Consider the following 22,378-nt stretch of genomic DNA (forward strand, 5'->3'; position numbering starts at 1 on the left):
TGCTGCAGGAGGGACTGGTGCACTTCACAAAATAGATAGCATCATGAGGACGGAAAATTATGTGGAAATATTGAAGCAACATCTCAAGACATCAGTCAAGAAGTTAAAGCTTTGTCGCAATGAGTCTTCCAAATGGACATTGACCCCAAGCATAGTCTTTTTTCATAAGTTGTGGCAAAATGGCTTAAGAAACACAAAATATTGGAGTGGCCATTGTAAAGCCCTGACCTCAATCCGTTAGAACATGTGTGGGCAGAACTGAATAAGTGTGTGTGAGCAAGGAGGCCTACAAACCTGACTTAGTTACACCAGCTCTGTCAGGAGGAATGGGACAAAATTCACCCAACTTATTGTGGGAAGCTTGTGGAATCAAACCTGAAATGTTTGACCCAATGTAAAATTTTTAAAGGCAATTCTACTAAACGCTAATTGAGTGTATGTAAACTTCTGACTGGGAATGTGATGAAAGAAATAAAAGCTGAAATAAATCACTCTACTATTATTCTGACATTTCACATTTTTAAAATAAAGTGGTGATCCTAACTGACCTAAAACGGGGACTTTTTACTATGTTTAAATGTCAGAAACTGTGAAAAACTGAGTTTAAATGTATTTGGCTAAAGTGTATGTAAACTACATTACATTTACATTTAAGTCATTTAGCAGACGCTCTTATCCAGAGCGACTTACAAATTGGTGCTTTCACCTTATGACATCCAGTGGAACAGCCACTTTACAATAGTGCATCTAAGTCTTTTAAGGGGGTGAGAAGGATTACTTTATCCTATCCTAGGTATTCCTTAAAGAGGTGGGGTTTCAGGTGTCTCCGGAAGGTGGTGATTGACTCCGCTGTCCTGGCGTCGTGAGGGAGTTTGTTCCACCATTGGGGGGCCAGAGCAGCGAACAGTTTTGACTGGGCTGAGCGGGAACTGTACTTCCTCAGTGGTAGGGAGGCGAGCAGGCCAGAGGTGGATGAACGCAGTGCCCTTGTTTGGGTGTAGGGCCTGATCAGAGCCTGGAGGTACTGAGGTGCCCTTCCCCTCACAGCTCCGTAGGCAAGCACCATGGTCTTGTAGCGGATGCGAGCTTCAACTGGAAGCCAGTGGAGAGAGCGGAGGAGCGGGGTGACGTGAGAGAACTTGGGAAGGTTGAACACCAGACGGGCTGCGGCGTTCTGGATGAGTTGTAGGGGTTTAATGGCACAGGCAGGAGCCCAGCCAACAGCGAGTTGCAGTAATCCAGACGGGAGATGACAAGTGCCTGGATTAGGACCTGCGCCGCTTCCTGTGTGAGGCAGGGTCGTACTCTGCGGATGTTGTAGAGCATGAACCTACAGGAACGGGCCACCGCCTTGATGTTAGTTGAGAACGACAGGGTGTTGTCCAGGATCACGCCAAGGTTCTTAGCGCTCTGGGAGGAGGACACGATGGAGTTGTCAACCGTTATGGCGAGATCATGGAACGGGCAGTCCTTCCCCGGGAGGAAGAGCAGCTCCGTCTTGCCGAGGTTCAGCTTGAGGTGGTGATCCGTCATCCACACTGATATGTCTGCCAGACATGCAGAGATGCGATTCGCCACCTGGTCATCAGAGGGGGGAAAGGAGAAGATTAATTGTGTGTCGTCTGCATAGCAATGATAGGAGAGACCATGTGAGGTTATGACCGAGCCAAGTGACTTGGTGTATAGCGAGAATAGGAGAGGGCCTAGAACAGAGCCCTGGGGGACACCAGTGGTGAGAGCGCGTGGTGAGGAGACAGATTCTCGCCACGCCACCTGGTAGGAGCGACCTGTCAGGTAGGACGCAATCCAAGCATGGGACGCGCCGGAGATGCCCAACTCGGAGAGGGTGGAGAGGAGGATCTGATGGTTCACAGTATCGAAGGCAGCCGATAGGTCTAGAAGGATGAGAGCAGAGGAGAGAGAGTTAGCTTTAGCAGTGCGGAGCGCCTCCGTGATACAGAGAAGAGCAGTCTCAGTTGAATGACTAGTCTTGAAACCTGACTGATTTGGATCAAGAAGGTCATTCTGAGAGAGATAGCGGGAGAGCTGGCCAAGGACGGCACGTTCAAGAGTTTTGGAGAGAAAAGAAAGAAGGGATACTGGTCTGTAGTTGTTGACATCGGAGGGATCGAGTGTAGCTTTTTTCAGAAGGGGTGCAACTCTCGCTCTCTTGAAGACGGAAGGGACGTAGCCAGCCGTCAGGGATGAGTTGATGAGCGAGGTGAGGTAAGGGAGAAGGTCACCGGAAATGGTCTGGAGAAGAGAGGAGGGGATAGGGTCAAGTGGGCAGGTTGTTGGGCGGCCGGCCGTCACAAGACGCGAGATTTCATCTGGAGAGAGAGTGGAGAAAGAGGTCAGAGCACAGGGTAGGGCAGTGTGAGCAGAACCAGCGGTGTCGTTTGACTTAGCAAACGAGGATCGGATGTCGTCGACCTTCTTTTCAAAATGGTTGACGAAGTCATCTGCAGAGAGGGAGGAGGGGGAGGGGAGGAGGATTCAGGAGGGAGGAGAAGGTTGCAAAGAGCTTCCTAGGGTTAGAGGCAGATGCTTGGAATTTAGAGTGGTAGAAAGTGGCTTTAGCAGCAGAGAGAGAAGAGGAAAATGTAGAGAGGAGGGAGTGAAAGGATGTCAGGTCCGCAGGGAGGCGAGTTTTCCTCCATTTCCGCTCGGCTGCCCGGAGCCCTGTTCTGTGAGCTCGCAATGAGTCGTCGAGCCACGGAGCGGGAGGGGAGGACCGAGCCGGCCTGGAGGATAGGGGACATAGAGAGTCAAAGGATGCAGAAAGGGAGGAGAGGAGGGTTGAGGAGGCAGAATCAGGAGATAGGTTGGAGAAGGTTTGAGCAGAGGGAAGAGATGATAGGATGGAAGAGGAGAGAGTAGCGGGGAGAGAGAGCGAAGGTTGGGACGGCGCGATACCATCCGAGTAGGGGCAGTGTGGGAGGTGTTGGATGAGAGCGAGAGGGAAAAGGATACAAGGTAGTGGTCGGAGACTTGGAGGGGAGTTGCAATGAGGTTAGTGGAAGAACAGCATCTAGTAAAGATGAGGTCGAGCGTATTTCCTGCCTTGTGAGTAGGGGGAAGGTGAGAGGGTGAGGTCAAAAGAGGAGAGGAGTGGAAAGAAGGAGGCAGAGAGGAATGAGTCAAAGGTAGACGGGGAGGTTAAAGTCGCCCAGAACTGTGAGAGGTGAGCCGTCCTCAGGAAAGGAGCTTATCAAGGCATCAAGCTCATTGATGAACTCTCCGAGGAACCTGGAGGGCGATAAATGATAAGGATGTTAAGCTTGAAAGGGCTGGTAACTGTGACAGCATGGAATTCAAAGGAGGCGATAGACAGATGGGTAAGGGGAGAAAGAGAGAATGACCACTTGGGAGAGATGAGGATCCCGGTGCCACCACCCCGCTGACCAGAAGCTCTCGGGTGTGCGAGAACACGTGGGCAGACGAAGAGAGAGCAGTAGGAGTAGCAGTGTTGTCTGTGGTGATCCATGTTTCCGTCAGTGCCAAGAAGTCGAGGGACTGGAGGGAGGCATAGGCTGAGATGAACTCTGCCTTGTTGGCCGCAGATCGGCAGTTCCAGAGGCTACCGGAGACCTGGAACTCCACGTGGGTCGTGCGCTGGGACCACCAGATTAGGGTGGCCGCGGCCACGCGGTGTGGAGCGTTTGTATGGTCTGTGCGGAGAGGAGAGAACAGGGATAGACAGACACATAGTTGACAGGCTACACAAGAGGCTACGCTAATGCAAAGGGGATTGGAATGACAAGTGGACTACACGTCTCGAGTGTTCAGAAAGTTAAGCTTACGTAGCAAGAATCTTATTGACTAAAATGATTAAAATGATACAGTACTGCTGAAGTAGGCTAGCTGGCAGAGGCTGCGTTGTTGACTATGTAGGCTAGCTGGCAGTGTCTGCGTTGTTGACACTACACTAATCAAGTCGTTCCGTTGAGTGTAATAGTTCCTACTGTGCTACTGTGCTGCTATTCGGGGCTAGCTGGCTAGCTAGCAGTGTTGATTACGTTACGTTGCGTTAAAAGAACGACAATAGCTGGCTAGCTAACCTAGGACCTAACCTAACTAACTGTAGACGTTGCCACTGTAGTCTAGGACTGATAGAAACATCAACTGAATATTCTGTTTTCTACTGTTTAGCGGTTGGCAGTGCCTATTTCTATAGAAGAAGCCTATTTTTATTTATTATTTATTTATTTATCTTCCATTTTTGCAGGTATTTTGTTTTAGGGGGTACTCTCAGCTTCTTAACTTACTCATCAATATGCTTTAAAAAAAATTAATGAAATACAGTTCATTTGAGTAGTAATAATAATTGTACATATAATCATGTATACAGGTACAACACTACTGCTGTTGTATTGTGTAATCTTCAATAGATACCTTTTAAGATTATAAAAGAAAAAGACGGAATGGGAAATAAATAAACAGCAAAATGTATATGCATGATGGTTACACTATTTATTACTTATAAGTTATATACAATGTAAATACTACATGGAATTAATGGCCATGGGATGACTCTTAGGCTATGGCAATCATATACATACTGTATCTCTCGTTCTCTCGCTTGCTCTTCTCTCTCCCGCTCTTTCTCTCTCCTCTCACCTCGCTCAACTCGCTTACTTCTATCATCTCTCTCCTCTCATCGTCTTTCCTGGCCTCTTTGTATCTGTCATTCAGAATGCGGTCTCTCCTCTCCTTCACTCCAGTCTCTCTCTACTCCAGAGAGGGCCATTTGTATGCTGGTGACTCACCTCTCTTCAGAGGTAGCAGTGCATTAGGATGCACTCCCAGCCAGCTACCCTTTTGTGCTGTTTTGTCCCTAATTACCGCAGTAACTTATGTGTACAAAGCTGATTCGCACAGGCACTTATGATTTTCTTCATAACTTCACAGTATACTCAGTTATAACCCAGGAATATTCGTACTTCACTTTTACACAGTGCTTAGAGGTGTTTGTGTGTGTCTGTGTGGGACTGTGTCTGTGTGAGAGAGAGAGACAGGGACTGCCTCTGATTATTGCAGTAGAAAGGAATGCTTACTTTGAAGATTATCTGACACCATAGCATTCTTACATCTCCACGGAATGATATAAGATCGTGATGAACATATCATAATAGGTATTAAGCAGTAAACAACATTTTGTATCACAGCAAATTGCTTTTTTGACCTTGATCTTTGGACATTCAAGGACAATACAAAGGATGGCTAACAACACTAAGGATGTGTCCCATATGGCACCCTAGTCCCTACATAGTGCACTACTTTTGACCAAGAAGTGAACTATATAGGAAATAGGGTGCCATTTGCGATGTAGCCTCAATGAGGCTAACAACACTGGATGGCATTGCTCCTAGTATAGAAAGCAGACAGCTATTATTGAAATCTTGGTTTCCTAAAAGCTCTAAAGTAAAATTCACAATAACATCCAGCTTTCAGACAGCTTTCTATAGCTTTCTGCCCTGAAGGCAGTACACCACAAAAACACTGCTTCATATAGCAATGTACAATACACAATGTGTATCACTTGTCATATTCTCTTTAATTTTGCACCAGCATGCATCAGAATCAAGCATGAGACTAGCTAACTAACCCCATCTTCTGTTTAGCTGTCCTTCTATTGGTCTCCCGCACCACTTGATGCCGTTTACATGTCACAATGACCTGTGTGGAAGCTAACATGCATTTCTTTAATCCTTGCTGTTTATGTTGAGCATTAGGTTTAGAGACAGATGGAGAGACTTTACAGGCTTTGATTCTGCTCCCTAGAGGCTCTTCGTATGGCACTCAATCAACGACACAACAAGACCACTCCTCTCTCTCACACACACACACACACACTTGGTGAACTCACACAGCTGTGGGTACACTCACACACATCACCAGCTGTTGTGTTTTGATGACTGATATGTGAGCGGTGCAGCCTAAACCCCTGTGATTCGCCGAAGCGGGACACGGCACCACACTGGCGTTTGCTTAACGCCGACCTCGGACCCCTGTGTTGGGCCCTGGGAGACCCCATCTCTGATTAGCACGGCTAGGTGATCTGTAAACAGATGTATGGTGTCATAGAGAGGAGAGCAGCTCTCTCAGGGAGGGAAGGGGCCACACAGCTCCCTTGTGAAGCTGGTTATCAGAGTTGGAGTCTTTTAGTTGGTGTTTATTTGACCAAAAGACCAATAAAGGTGCTCTAGTGAAGTGCACTCACCTACAAACACTTGGATTTTCTCTAAGAATTGATCATGTAATTGTATTCAGTAGCAAGACAAAAGAACTGACATACATCCTTAGAAAACACCCTATAAAACATCCGAACCCAAAGAGGGTAATGGCTTTCTAGACCCCCCACTCCTCTGCTATTTAACCCCTGCACTCCCCGTCTCCTCTGTGGCTATTGTAGTAGTGGGTATCAGAGAGAATAAGTTAACGGCTGGGACAGGATGGATAACAAACTAGCTAATTAAGGTGCTAGAGGTGTTCAGGCCCGTAAAGATTGTTTAGAAACCATTAGGGGCAAAATGACGTGCCCCTACCCCTCTCTGCCACACACACATAATTAGATATAGACAAGGTCACAGGAACCACACACAGACACACACACATGCACACACACGCCCTCTCTCTGGTGCTCCTGTAGGAACTGCTGCTGTCGACAGAATGTAGTAGCATTTACGCTGGGACAAAGGAGCCAAAGCACGCTTTTATTAAATCTCCGAAATAAATAGGTCCCTTATGGGGCCTTGTCGCTAAAACACATTCAGTGATATTAATGAGCCACTTGTTTATATAGCCTATTTTTAACGTGCTCTATAGCTAACTTAACAGAGAAGAAATTGGAAGCATTTACCTCAGAGCCCCTAGAGATTAGTGGTATAAAACACTGTGAAAGCCACTGTGAGAGTAGTATCAGATCTGGAATAGAAAAGGCTTTTCTTTCCGTAATATATTAATAAATTCCTCTCAGCTTGAACTTTAAATGGAGCTTAAATGATTTTCCAGCAACTAGGTTACTTGTCGTTACAATGGCCTTCTTTTTAATTTAGCTTTTCTGTTGTGTTATAAAACTAGTATTGGCGTCTAGTTTTACATGGTTGTTTAAAGTGCCATTTGTTCTGTTGTCTCAGTCTTTCCGAAATCTTCTTGTCTGTCTGGATTAGCTGTTTACCATTTTTTTCAGTAATCTGCTGCACTACTTAACTAGATGCAGACAGACACACAAACATACAAAGAGGTTAAACACTGGCTAGCTAGCTCCACACACTAGGGTTGGGCGGTATCCAGATTTCCATATCTTCATACCGTCCTTCTCTCACCCCGGGATTTACAGTATTAATGGATTAATACACAAGTAATACACATTTTCATGGCGGCTGCTAGCTAAATATGCTAACGAGTGCAAACAAAAATAAAGAATTGTAAAGACAGGCAATCCAGCTCATAAATTTGTACATAGGTTTGTACATAGAAGCTACCAAATTATATTTTTTGTGAGTTTGGACATTTACAAGCAAATATGAACAAGAGACATTAAAAATGAACAAAGTTTTGACGCATGCTTGTCTGAAGGAAGAACATTACTGGCTCTGGAGCAGCATGTGTGCACGCTGTGTCTTTGTCAAGATGGCAACGGCAGTTATACAGATATCGCATCCAAAGGGCTTTGACTATGCAAACACAGCAGAAAGCTAACAGAATATGAGGCTCCGTCACCTTATTAATTCAGCAACTTACTTGCTAACGTGACCCCTAAGTTTCACTTGCTAGTTAACGCAGAATTCTGCTTTTTTTCACGCAGGAAAGAAAGAAATAAACCCACAAGAAATATCTTGCCGCGTTTTTTAAACGCAGATCTAAAATTCTTTGTATTGTAATTTCTGCTCGGCATCACACAAATGTTGTGCTTCAGTTGCACTTCTCCACGAGGATGAGAATTCATTCATGAACGGGCATTCTATCAGCAGACAGCGCTCTAACTGATGTGTAGCTACTTTTCTCCACTACTTTTCTCAGTGTAGCCAGCCCACCTTTCTCCAGTTAAATGCAAGATTAACTTTAAACAAAACTTTAGGAAGTGTATCTGGCTACATTCTTTCTATGAAAAACATTAGAAACAGGATGACCATACATCATTTTTGCAACAAAAAAAAACCTTGCCTTTTCATCATTAGCTCATTTACTTGTGTGGCTGCCAGCCAAATAGCGTTGCACTTCTGTTGTCATCTGTTGAAAATGAAGCTATTTTCTGCCGAATGTGTTGCGCTTATGTATTTTTATAGCAGCGATCTACCTCCCCAAGCAAAGTGAGAAGAATTAGAGCACCACATTGAAGCTGCCCATCAACACCCGTTCGGGGTGGTGTTGTCATCATGTTTGACAGTCTCCTGGAGGGGAAGATGTCTTTCCAAGAAATGGCCTGCCGATATGGACAGCCCCATCAAGAGGATCCTCCTGGATGATGTATTTTGGGAGAGAGTGGTAAGCAGCCCGAAACTCCTGAAACCTATAGCGTTAGCCATTGCACGGATTGAGGGAGACTTCCTGTCTGATGTTCAGACTCTGCTTGCAGATGTAAGCGAAGAAATCCGTACTGCCCTGCCCACTTCACTGTTCCTCCAAGCAGAGGAAACGTGAAGGAAACGTGAAGACCTCTGCCTGAAGCCCATACATGCCACAGTGTCCATGTTGGACCCAAAGTATGGCAAGAGCATCCTGTCTGGTGCAGAGATCAACAAGGCCTATGGTGTCATCACTACTGTGTCTCGTCACCTTGGACTGGATGAGGGCAAGGTTCTTGGCAGTCTGGCGAAGTACACTTCCAAGCAAGGGCTTTGGGATGGAGATGCAATATGGCAGTTGTGCCAACATATAGTATCTCATCACCCACCTGGTGGAAGGGACTTTGTGGATCTGAGGCATCATCCTCCAAATCCCACCAACATAAGCCGCCTCAGAGCGCAACTGGACCTTTTTAGGGGAGCACACACACCAAAGCACACAACAGGCTGACCAATACAAGGGTTGAAAAATTGGTGGCCATCCGGACAAATTTGAGGCTTTTTGAGCCTGACAACGAGCCATCCTCAACCAGGTTGGACACAGTTGACAGTGAGAGGACATTTCTTATTTTGCTGAGTTTTAATCAGTAATATCTACAGTTGAAGTCAGAAGTTTCCATACATATAGGTTGGAGTCATTAAAACTTGTTTTTCAACCACTCCACAAATTTCTTGTTAACAAACTATAGTTTTGGCAAGTCTGTTAGGACATCTACTTTGTGCATGACACAAGTAATTTTTCCAACAATTGTTTACAGACAGATTATTTAACTTATAATTCACAGTGGTAAGACGTTTACATACACTTAGTTGACTGTGCCTTTAAACAGCTTGGACAATTACAGAAAATGATGTCATGGCTTTAGAAGCTTCTGGCTAATTGACATCATTTGAGTCAATTGGAGGTGTACCTGTGGATGTATTTCAAGGCCTACCTTCACACTCAGTGCCTCTTTGCTTGACATCATGGGAAAATCAACAGAAATCAGCCAATACGTCAGGAAAAAAAAAGTGTAGACCTCCACAAGTCTGGTTCATCCTTGGGAGCAATTTCCAAACGCCTGAAGGTACAACGTTCATCTGTACAAACAATAGTACACAAGTATAAACACCATGGGACAACGCAGCCGCCATACCGCTCAGGAAGGAGACGCAGTCTGTCTCCTAGAGATGAACCTTCTTTGGTGCGAAAAATGAAAATCAATCCCAGAACAACAGCAAAGGACCTTGTGAAGATGCTGGAGGAAACAGGTACAAAAGCATCTATATCCACAGTAAAATGAGTCCTATATTGACATAACTTGAAAGGCTGCTCAGCAAGGAAGAAGCCACTGCTCCACAACCGCCATTAAAAAACCAGACTACAGTTTGCAACTGCACATGGGGACAAAGATCGTACTTTTTGGAGAAATGTCTTCTGGTCTGATGAAACAAAAATATAACTGTTTGGCCATAATGACCATCGTTATGTTTGGAGGAAAAATGGGGATGCTTGCAAGCTGAAGAACACCATCCCAACCGTGAAGCACAGGGGTGGCAGCATCATGTTGTGGGGGCAAAGTGAGAAGAATATATGTATGGTGGACATTTCTGCAGTCAACATGCCAATTTCACACTCCCTCTTGTGGCATTGTGTTGTGTGACAAAACTGTACATTTTAGAGTGGCCTTTTTTATTGTCTCCAGCGCAAGGTGCACCTGTGTAATAACCATGCAGTTTAATCTGCTTCTTGATATGCTACAGCTGTCAGGTGGATGGATTATTATCTTGGCAAAGGATAAATGCTCACTAGCCAGGAGAAATTTCTGGGAACTTTTACATTATGGGATATACCTATGTGAGAATGCTGTTCATCGACTACAGAAAAATAAATTTGGCTTGTCACCAAAAGCACTCACAAACTTCTACAGATGCACAATCGGGAGCATCCTGTCGGGCTGTATCACCGCCTGGTACGGCAACTGCTCCGCCCACAACCGTAAGGCTCTCCAGAGGGTAGTGAGGTCTGCACAACGCATCACCGGGGGCAAACTACCTGCCCTCCAGGACACCTACACCACCCAATGTCACAGGAAGGCCATAAAGATCATCAAGGACAACAACCACCCGAGCCACTGCCTGTCCACCCCGCTATCATCCAGAAGGCGAGGTCAGTACAGGTGCATCAAAGCTGGGACCGAGAGACTGAAAAACAGCTTCTATCTCAAGGCCATCAGACTGTTAAACAGCCACCACTAACATTGAGTGGCTGCTGCCAACACACTGACTCAACTCCAGCCACTTTAATAATGGGAATTGATGGGAAATGATGTAAAATATATCACTAGCCACTTTAAACAATGCTACCTAATATAATGTTTACATACCCTACATTATTAATCTCATATGTATACATATATACTGTACTCTATATCATCTACTGCATCCTTATGTAATACATGTATCACTAGCCACTTTAACTATGCCACTTTGTTTACATACTCATCTCATATGTATATACTGCACTCAATACCATCTACTGTATCTTGCCTATGCCGCTCTGTACCATCACTCATTCATATATCTTTATGTACATATTCTTTATCCCCTTACACTTAGTAAGTTTTAGTAGTTTTGGAATTGTTAGCTAGATTACTTGTTGGTTATTACTGCATTGTCGGAACTAGAAGCACAAGCATTTCGCTACACTCGCACTAACATCTGCTAACCATGTGTATGTGACAAATACAATTTGATTTGATTTGATTTATATCATGTTTATTTTTGTTCAGTATGATTTGGCAATCTAAAATACTTTTGCTGACATGGGCTAATTGGCTGACTATCAGTGACTGACATAACAAGAGAGAAACTGTTGATGCACAAATAAATGTTTAAATTGCCCTATTGTACTATTGTACTATATATTGTACTATTCGAACTCGCAACAGTAAGTTGAGACCTGGGGGGAATTGATCCTTCAAAAGGAGGCCCATCCCTGACATAGCTAGAGCGGTGGATTAAGAGCAAGGTTTGTGTAATGTCTGTCTCACAAGCAACTGGAGAGACCACACACAGACACTCACTTGACTATCTGCTGGTGTAGCTGTGAGCTAAAGGGTCCCTGCTGTGGGAGGCTGGTGCAGCCTGCTGGTGTAGCCGGTGTTGAGGCGATGTAGTGAGAGGTGCAGTGGGTTGCTATCCTGTTATTACTGCTCCGGGATGTTTAAAATGAACCGTGACTCATAGCTTCTGCCCGGGTTCAGCTTGCTCCTGTGTGTGTGGGGGTGGCTGTGGTTGGAGCCTAGGGAAGGGTGATGCCAGTCTTTGTTTGGGGGAATATCTCACCCTAGCGCACCCCTGCCAATTAGATTCATTCAACTGTGCCCAGGAGGAGGCGGGGGAGACATGGAGAAGAGCCAGAACCAGGGAGAGGGGGAGAATGAGAGTAAAGAGGAGAGGGAGAACAAGGCTCCAAACATTTTCAGTTGGTGGCACTAGTCCATAATTTGGTTGCACCCATTTTTCTTCACAGCGTCACGTGATAGAGCAACATTTTATCATCTTATAAAGTTATTCAGTTCTTTATTAAAACGTGTAATCGACTACTGAGATGGTATTCAATAATACAAATCTTTCATTTTTCATCAATTTTCATCTATTCATGTTTCAAAATATTCAAATTTGCAACCTAATCCAGTGGGTCATGCATTTTGGGTAGACAATTAAGCTGTTATATTTCACTGTTAAACCAACTCTAAATATACTCTAATAACCACTAATAGCCATGTATTAGTCTAAAAGTTAATGTAATCTCCAAAAACCTTTGCAGTTGTAGCCTACCACCCAATGAGGCCTATGCAATCACAATGGCCAATACGCATTTATCACACTCTATCTCAAAGCCGTATCAAATGTCTTGGTTGTAAAATAGTTGCTATTGAGCTCAAAATTGAGCTGATTTTTTTTAAAGTACAGAAAGCTGAGAACCTCCTTAACTGTGACAACAGGATCGCTGTGTTTTCCCCGATATTGGATTTTAAAATGTTATACAATCAGAACCACTTTTTTTCCCTCCCTGAGCAGGCAGACACTTTCATTATAAGAATCATGAGGATAATTTACTTTTCTGTTTGACCAAATCCTGGTTTTAGCCTCCTAAAAATAGGAGGTGACCATGTAAAAATGTGCAGCTCGGCCAATTCTAAATTTAGGTAGGATAATGAAACAATTGGGATGTAAGGAGAAACATTGGGAGCGAGACTCGGGTTGAGGGAGGGGGGAGGGAGAGTGGCAGGCAGGAGGGAGGCTGAGGCAGGAGAGACTGAGCGAATAGAATGAGACGGGGAGGGAGTGATGGGGACCTGGGAAGGCAGGGGGAAGAGGGAGTTTTCTGGCTGACTGCGGCTCTCTCCCCTACCTTTTTATTGACAGCTGGATGCCTCTTTTTCAGCTCCGCTAGCTACTCAATCACACAGCTGATAGAGAGGCCTGTCACTCATATTCTCCTTGTTTCTGACACACACACACACACATAGCCAGCACTCACACTCTCTATTCAGTCATTTTGCGGACACATCTAACAAATACTCAAACTATAAGACCCCATTCACATGCACATTTAAGTACCTTGCAGACCCCGTTAAAATATGTGAGAGCACTCACAATCAATGAGTCCTAGATTTAGAGAGGTAGGGGGAGAAGAGAAGAGGACAGGTTCTCAGTGTGAGTGAGATCTTTTTCAGTTAAGCCCATGATTGCTGATTGTTCCCACACAGTGAGGAGCCAGGTTATCCCTGAACACACACACACACACACACACACACACACAGCCATCTGCCAGTCGGCAGAGGGAGCGATAGATGGAGAGAAGGTTGATGGAGGTGCGTCAATAGGGCTTTGTCCTCCTCAACACGCCTCCTGTGTGTTTGTAGGGGTCTGTGTGTGTGCATACAGCCCGGTGTTCAGCAGGTCTATTGTGACTCAGGGTTATCTGTAGCTGTCATCTCAGCAGCAGACGCCTCCAGCGACAGACAGACAAACAGACAGCCAGGCACACTTTCTATGTTGTTCACTTTGTTGATAGGCGCCGACACACACAATAAATAGCCTCAGTCTCCAAAGATTGTGTTTTACATTGTTTAGCCACTAACAGAATAGAAAGGGGAAGAAATGGCTGCCCTGAAAACCTCATTAGCCATGCATCGATCGTGAGAGTCTTGTCATTCCTGGGATGAAAAAGGGAATAGTTGTCATTGTTGGTGAGGGCAGAGACGTGACAGAGACAGACAGTGACCCAATGGCTCAGTTTTAGTTGAGAATAACAGAACAGCGAGAAAATAAAAGAAGAACAAAGTGTGGAATGTGGATATTTCCTGCCATTGCCTCAGAGGATCAAAGCTACGGTCAAATACTTTATCACAGACAATATGGCTTTGTGGAGATATGGGGAGCGAGGAAGAGAGAAGAAGAAGCGAGGGATGGTGTGATGGAGAAAGGGATGGCGAGAGTGTGATTGAGAGCGAGGGCAGTACAGAGAGCGAGGGTAGTACAGAGAGAGAGAGAGGGCAATAGATGTATTTATTTTTATTCGTTATTTTACCAGGTAAGTTGACTGAGAACACATTCTCATTTGCAGCAACGACCTGGGGAATAGTTACAGTGGAGAGGAGGTGGATGAATGAGCCAATTGTAAACTGGGGATTATTAGGTGACCATGATGGTTTGAAGGCCAGATTGGGAATTTAGCCAGGACACCGGGGTTAACACCCCTACTCTTACGTTAAGTGCCATGGGATCTTTAATGACCTCAGAGAGTCAGGACACCCGTTTAACGTCCCATCCGAAAGACGGCACCCTACATACACAGGGTAGTGTCCCCAATCACTGCCCTGGGGCATTGGGAGATAAAGTGAGAGAGCGCTAGGGAGGGGAAGAATCAGATATGAGAGACAGCATCACACTGTCTTCATACTGAGCTGGACAGTCTAGATCACAGGGTATCATCTGAGTGCTATGGGTCAGGTTAAGTGTACCATAATCCTTACACTTGCGCTGTGGCCTCACTCCGTACTTCCCCAGTGCTCTGCAGTAGGCCAGGTATTAAGCATGCTTAGCCTGTTACAGTTACTAGTTACCTGTCCACAATTGTAATCGGTAAGGTAACTTTTAGACTACCCAAACTCAGTAATGTAATCAGATTACTTTCAGATAACATTATATTACTAATTCAACAACATCTGTTGCAGGATAAATCAGTGTTTAGAGTTTACATAGCTGGCCATAAATGGATTTTGCATTTGGGTTGGTTATGTAGACTTCTTCTAACCCATTGCTTTATTCTGCAGATATTAATACGATTTGGCCATATCTTTACATTAAAAACCAAAGTCTGTCAGATTTCCAGTCATTACAATTAATTTAATACCTGTTGGTCTTCAAGAAAAAGACTTGGAAATATGGAATTATAGATTACCCCAATTGTTTTACTTGCGCATAACCCAAAAACGAAATACTTTATTAGCCAGCCCTACTCTGTTGTTTATGATTTTGTTGTCATGAAGGACTGATTGGGCTCATTGCTTTGATTTGAAAAGTAAACGCTGCCCTCGGAATATCATGTTTTGCACTACCGAAAAGTACAATATACAGTACGTGAAAAATGAATGCCATAGGTGCATTTACTACATATTTATTATTTATGTTTTTGTTGGTGACACTTTGATGCCTCTCTAATTTGCAGCTGTTTAAGAGTTTGTGCATGTGTCCGTTAGGCCCTCCCTATTTACGACTCTCTGCATGAAGCAGTGCTTAGAGTGGACCAGAGAGACCGGTACAGTAGCTACTTCATTAAAGCAGGGGATCTTAAAGCTGACGTACTTATTGGTGCCTGTGGGCTCTGGGTTAGTCTTAATGCATGCTTCAAACTGGCCTACTGCTCACTCTCTTAACAGGTAATTGCATTTAGGGACAGAGAAAGAGGGAGGGAGAGCGATTAAGCGTATTATGGTCTGTTGACCCGGGGACATGGCTACTGCACGTGTGCAGATGGAGCCAGAAAGTCTCAATCCCTACTCTCTCTAATAAGTCAGACCGTAGCCCATCAAACTAGATATGATCTCACTGTAGTGATTTCAGGGGATTCAGAACACTCACTGTTAATGTGGTTAGGTTAGGGAGATTACTGTCTAGTCTGGCCCTGTAGCTCTACTATAGGAAAATGGACTGACTCCTGCTGAATGGAGTTAGATGAGGAGTAGAGGTAACTCTAGGGAGCAAGGGAGGGAGCGAGGTAAGGAAGAAACAAAGGAAAATGCCTTGACCCGGTACTGCTGTGTACTCCTGAATCCATGCCAGCCATTGAAATATAATTTATATGTGTCAGCCTACGTGAAATCCTTGTCACATTTTACATAGTGTATTATTTTCTTGAAGTAGCTTCTTTATAGCTGGGCTGTACAGTAGCACTGGAAGGTCACAGTGAAGGAAGAGGTGATGGTAGGCCAAGGTTTCTATCTCTCTCGCTCTCTATCTCTGCCCCCCCACCCTCTCTATCTTTCTCCATCTCTCCATCTCTCTCCCCCTCTGTCAGTAGTGTGTTGTATCCAGAGGCACTCCTGTATTCATGGCCACAACACTCAGGCACCAGAACGCTCACTGCAGGATGCACAGCTGAGCCTGAAGGTCGGGCAGCAATTGTTTATCGGTTAATGTCTCTCGCTCTCTGTCTAAAATGTCTCATGCTCTCTGTCTAAAATGTCTCGCGCTCTCTGTCTAAAATGTCTCGCGCTCTCTGTCTAAAATGTCTCGCGCTCTCTGTCTAAAATGTCTCGCGCTCTCTGTCTAAAATGTCTCGCGCGCTCTCTGTCTAAAATGTCTCGCGCTCTCTGTCTAAAATGTCTCGCGCTCTCTGTCTAAAATGTCTCGCGCTCTCTGTCTAAATTGTCTCACGCTCTCTGTCTAAAATGTCTCGCGCTCTCTGTCTAAAATGTCTTGCGCTCTCTGTCTCGCTCTCTGTCTAAAATGTCTCCAGCTCCCTCGGTCTCGCTCCCTCGACCTCGGTCTCGCTCCCTCGGTCTCGCACACACGCAGCGAACACACACACACAAACAAAATTTGTAGTAACTTAAACTTAGTGCCCATGATTTTATCATTTATAATTTCGTAAATGCATGGTTGATCCAAGGCCTGTTGTGAGGTTGCTGCTTTTTGTCCCCGAAGCCCTTAATCAAATAATACATTATTTGATTACTTAAATGTACATTAGGATCAAAACTGGGATTGTATGTACATGTGACTTGCTCCACTATGTTAAGTCCACTTCCAATGACAATTTGTACATTAGGACAAACCTCAAACACATGTGACTTTTCAATTTCCAATTACTGTTCGCCTATGTTATTAGCACACCCATATGCACTCTCTAAATGGAGCTTGTTATATAAAGTTGATCGTACATGTGCCCATTAGATGGATACCCTCTTCACTATGCTATAAGGAGACATCATTAGCTCTTCAAGAGCTGTCATCTATTCATACTGTGGCTAAAGGCGACATCAATGGATGTATAATGGTCTCAGTACTTTAAGAGGAACTGAACCAAAAAACGACTTCTCTGGTTGAAAAGCGGCCTATGTGGCATCGGTAGTAGTTGTCATGACTCTCCAGACAGTGGATGAAAGGACCCATCAGCTAGGCAAATGTTTGAAGATAGCCAGACCCCCTCTCTCCCACAGAAGAGGGGAAGGGGGGCTGTGCCGTTCATGATACATTAACACTGGATCGAGTGGCGCCGAGTGGCGCAGCGGTCTAAGGCACTGCTTCTCAGTGCTAGAGGGATCATGACAGACACCCTGGTTCGAATCCAGGCTGAATCACAACCGGCCGTGATTGGGAGACCCATTTCCCTAGCGTTGTCCGGGTTAGGCCGGTGTAGGCCATCAATGTAAATAAGAATTTGTTCTTAACTGACTTGCCTAGTTAAATAAAGGTTAAATACATTTTAAAAATCCACCAAAGAAAGGCCTTTGTGAACAGAAGACCTTTGCCGCCATTAAATAGTACCCGCAAAACACCAGTCTCAACGTCAACAGTGAGGAGGCGACTCTGGGATGCTGGTCTTCTAGGCAGAGGTGCAAAGAAAAAGCCATATCTCAGACTGGCCAATAAAAATAAAATATTAAGATGGGCAAAAAAACACAGACACTGGACGGAGGAACTCTGCCTAGAAGGCCAGCGTCCCGGAGTTGCCTCTTCAATGTTGACGTTGAGACGGGTGTTTTGCGGGTACTATTTAATGAAGCTGCCAGTTGAGGACTTGTGAGGTGTCTGTTTTATCAAACCAGACACTAATGTACTTGTCCTCTTGCTCAATTGTGCACCGGGGCTCCCACTCCTCTTTCAATTCTGATTAGAGCCAGTGCTGTTGTGCTGTTCTGTGAAGGGAGTAGTACACAGCGTTGTACGAGATCTTCAGTTTCTTGGCAATTTCTCGCATGGAATAGCCTTGATTTCTCAAAACAAGAATAGACTGACGAGTTTCAGAAGAACGTGCTTTGTTTCTGGCCATTTTGAGCCTGTAATCGAACCCACAAATGCTGATGCTCCATATACTCAACTAGTCTAAAGAATGACCGTTTTATTGCTTCTTTAATCAGAACAACATTTTTCAGCTGTGCTAACATAATTGCAAAAGGGTTTTCTAATGATCAATTAGCCTTTTGAAATGATTAACTTAAATTAGCTAACAACTGTCATTGGAACAGAGGAATGATGGTTGCTGATAATGGGCCTCTGCACGCCTATGTATGGGGTGGCAGATAGCCTAGTAGTTAGAGCGTTGGACTAGTAACCGAAAGGTTGCAAGATCGAATCCCCGAGCTTACAAGGTAAAAATATGTCGTTCTGCCACTTAACAAGGCAGTTAACCCACTGTTCTTAGGCCGTCATTGAAAATAAGAATTTGTTCGTAACTGACTTGCCTAGTTAAATAAAGGTACAATGTTAATGTTGTAAATGACTGTCTCCACTGTATTTCGGATACATTTTATTTCATTCTAATTGACAAAAAATTATATTTTCCTTCAAAAACAAGAACATTTCTAAGTGACCCCAAACTTTTGAACGCTAGTATAAATAATTTCTTATCCGAAAGAGCGGTGGTTCATGTGCAAAGTATTATTTTACCTTTGAGCGTAAGTTCCATTTAAGTAGGAGGGAACTTTACCTACCCCTCCCTCTCCATGTGTAACAAGCCGTCATATCTTGTTAGTCCACTAGGGACTTTTATCTCATGTAAGTGTGTTTTGTGTATTCTTCGTTAATATTTTGTTGGTAAATAAATGATTTAAATCAATTTGATTAGTACTGAATATTCAGAAGGGCTAGCGTTCTTCCGGATCCAAGGATTATGCCACGTTCAGAGTGAGATTGAGGTAATAATAGACTCTTATTGATGTAAGATATCTATATATCTTTTGAGTTTAATTCGGGCGAAGGTAACTCGTTTAACAACTTCTTCCGTGGTGCCCCAAATTCCTAATGAGTTAATTGCTACATGATTAATTTAATCGAATAACACTTAAACATAGTTAGTTGATAAGGTAAATAACAGTCATCACGTTGATGATTGTCACATCACGACATAGTCATAAACATACATTCTAGTCTCAAAACAGTCAAATGTAGTAATGAGGAGGAGAAAAACAGATGCCAAATCAGTGAGTTCAGCCACCCTTCAAGCCCTGCTGTCTGATATTTGCATTTAGACTGTAAATGTTGCATTTAATCCCCTGTCAGCATGTGTTTATTGGTTGAGAGGACAGCGCAACTCCTGATCTCCCTCTCCCCATCTCTCTGTCTCTCAGTCTGTCCGTCTGTCCGCCCCCTTCAGAATGGCCACAGGGTGATAACGAGCTGTGGTAGCTAGCACTTGAGATGAGACTGTGTATGCTCTGTGTGCCAGTGTCCCTCAGCTAGTATACACAGATGTTTGTTCATATGTCATCATTACTATTCCTCACACACATCCTCTTTTTCTTTATTGAAGTACAGTTTGATACAACAGTCTTGTCTCTGTTTTTAAGTCAAATCAATAATAGTGCAGCCATCACCCCTAGTAAGTCAGGCCTTACCTTACTGTGAAATTCATCTCTCTCTTTCTCTCTCCTCTCTCTGCTCTCTCTCACACACTCTCTTTTCTCTCACATTCTCACTCTCTCTCTCTGCTCGCTCTCTCTCACATTCTCTCGCTCTCTCTCCAATCAAGGACAACTACACATTTGCCCAGCCTGGGATCCAAAGAAAAGTCAAGGCTCTGGAGGAGTTGGTCAGCAGGATCGATGGTGAGTGCTTTCTCTCCCTTTCGCTCATTCTCCTGTCCTCTCTTGTGGTCCTTTACTCTCCTGTGGTCCTTTCCCTCTTCCTCTCCATCTTTCTCACCACTTCCTCCCCTTGGCTTGTCCTCTCCCACTTTCTATCTCCCTCTTTCGATCTGTGTGGTTTCCAGGAGGGAAATCCTGTCTCTGAGCACACCCCTGCATCATATCTCTCTCTCTCTTTGTCTGTCTGACCATATCTCTCTTCCTGTCTGTCAGAATGATGATTAGTCTGTCCTTCTGTCAGAGTGATCACGCGCGCACACACACACACACACACACACACACACACACAGACCCTGACTGCTGTGTGTCATCCCCAATCAGCGGCGGGTCAGTGTGGCTTTTAAGAGTGGTGGCTGGCTGGCGTCTGGTCCGCCGGGGGGAAGCAGAAGCCACCAGAGCATGAGATCCTCTCATTACTTTAAATTACTGAGGTGTAATCAGAATTCACTGGCCATCCTCTCCTCCCACCATGTCCTCACAGAGCAGGATAAGGCCAGGGTGGAGGGAGACCGGTCCCTGCACAGCACAAAGCCAGACCAGATCTAGACTCTAGTCCTATACTCCTATACTTTCTTAATATTAGAGAGTTGTAATCAGGATTCAGTGGACATCTTCTTACAGAACAGGGACAGAAACCGAGCCCTGCACTGCACAGTCAGCCCAGTTCTAGACCCAGATTCAACACCTAGCGCTATACCCTATTGCCAGATCCAGCCCAGACCCAGGCATTTGTATTCCAAAACGTTCTTATATTTTCTTTCTTCCTGACATCTCTGCTCAGTTTGGACTTGGCTATATTTAACAACCAAATTTATGCAGGGAGGGAAATTGAGTTGGTCTTTTTGGACTAGATAAATGTCTTTAGGTCGCAGGTTAGATTTACCCTCTCTGGAGTAAGAGACTGTTCTTAAACAGATATTGAACTTTACCAGTCCTCCTTGAGAACTTCAGTTATTTTTCTCTTACTTTATCATTTTGAGTTTCCAGTGTTGTTGCCTTCATTTTCTTTATCCAACAGTACATGTCTACTGTAAATTACCGGTAAATACTTATGAATGAACCATACCTTGCCAGGTATTTATTTCTGTGATATTTTTAACAGCTGTTGGGTGGCCTTTTCTCTGTTGATATGTAACAGAGAAGGTAGCCTAGCGGTTAAGAGTGTTGGGCAAGTAACAAAAAGGTTGCTGGTTCAAATCCCTGAGCCAACTTGGTGAAAAATCTGTCGATGTGCCCTTGAGCAAGGCATTTAACCCTAATTGATCCTGTAAGTAGCTCTGGATAAGACCGTTTGCTGAATGACAAAAACATGTTTGTTTTTTAATTTTTTTTTTTTTTTTTTATGTACATTTTTTGTATTTTTTAAAAACAATTTAACATATTGCTCATTAATTCAACACGCAGCTCCTTAAAGGTTTGAACCATAAAGACACACCTATACACGTGCACACTTATACGCTCACAGGTCTCCTTATAGGTAGAACCAACACTACAAGCAAACTCTGTACTCATTGTAATTAGAGACAAACATTTTCTCCTGGGAATTCTTCTAAGAACCCCAAATGTGTTAATTCATCTGATATTAAAATGGCACCCTATCCTCTATATAGTGCAATCCTTCAGACCAGATTTACTCCAGACACCCGAACAGGCCCCCATCCCCGTCATTCACAGGAGAAAGCGACGGAAAAGGTATCGCGGAAGGAGATCAGGGTGCCTTGTGAGGATCCGCCGACGAGTGGCTAATCTGCCTTTGCCATCGGTACTATTGACCAGCGTACAATCACTGGATAATAAATTGGATGAACTAAAAGCACATTTATCCTACCAACGGGACATTAAAAACGGTAATATCTTACCGAGTCGTGGTTGAACGATGACATGAATAACATACAGCTAGCAGGTTATACACTGTATCGGCAGGATAGAACAGCAGCCTCTGGCAAGACAAAGAGTGGTGGTCTATGTATATTTGTAATCAACAGCTGGTTCACGATATCTAAGGAAGTCTCAAGGTTTTGCCCGCCTGAGGTAGAGTATCTCATGATAAGCTGTAGACCACACTATCTGCCTAGAGAGTTTACATCCTCTACTTTTTGTAGCTGTCAACATACTACCACAGACCGATGCTGGTACTAAGACCGCACTCAACGAGCTGTATACCGCCATAAGCAAACAAGAAAACGCTCATCCAGAGGCGGCGCTCCTACTGGCCGGGGACTTTAATGTAGGGAAACTTAAATACATTTTTCCTCATTTCTACCAGCATGTTAAATTTGCAACCAGAGGGGGAAAAAAATCTAGACCACCTTTACTCCACCCACAGAGACTTGTACAAAACTCTCCCTCGCCCTCCATTTGGCAAATCTGACCATCATTCTATCCTCCTGATTCCTGCTTATAAACAAAAATTAAAGCAGGATGCACCATTGACTCGTTAAACAAAAA

At 44.3% G+C, this 22,378-nt stretch overlaps 1 protein-coding gene across 1 annotated transcript in view; it reads left to right on the top strand.

Annotated features, from left to right (window-relative positions):
- LOC115133248 (TBC1 domain family member 22B-like) overlaps window positions 1-22,378 on the top strand; it is a 190,671-nt gene that overhangs the window by 88,475 nt on the left and 79,818 nt on the right. The window contains exon 11 of the mRNA XM_029666289.2: window positions 19,816-19,891. Within this exon, the coding sequence (XP_029522149.2) occupies window positions 19,816-19,891 (76 nt within the window). The remainder of the gene's footprint in view (window positions 1-19,815; window positions 19,892-22,378) is intronic.

This window comes from Oncorhynchus nerka, linkage group LG8, assembly GCF_034236695.1.
Source record: "Oncorhynchus nerka isolate Pitt River linkage group LG8, Oner_Uvic_2.0, whole genome shotgun sequence".
In the NCBI taxonomy this organism is placed as follows: Eukaryota; Metazoa; Chordata; class Actinopteri; order Salmoniformes; family Salmonidae; genus Oncorhynchus; species Oncorhynchus nerka.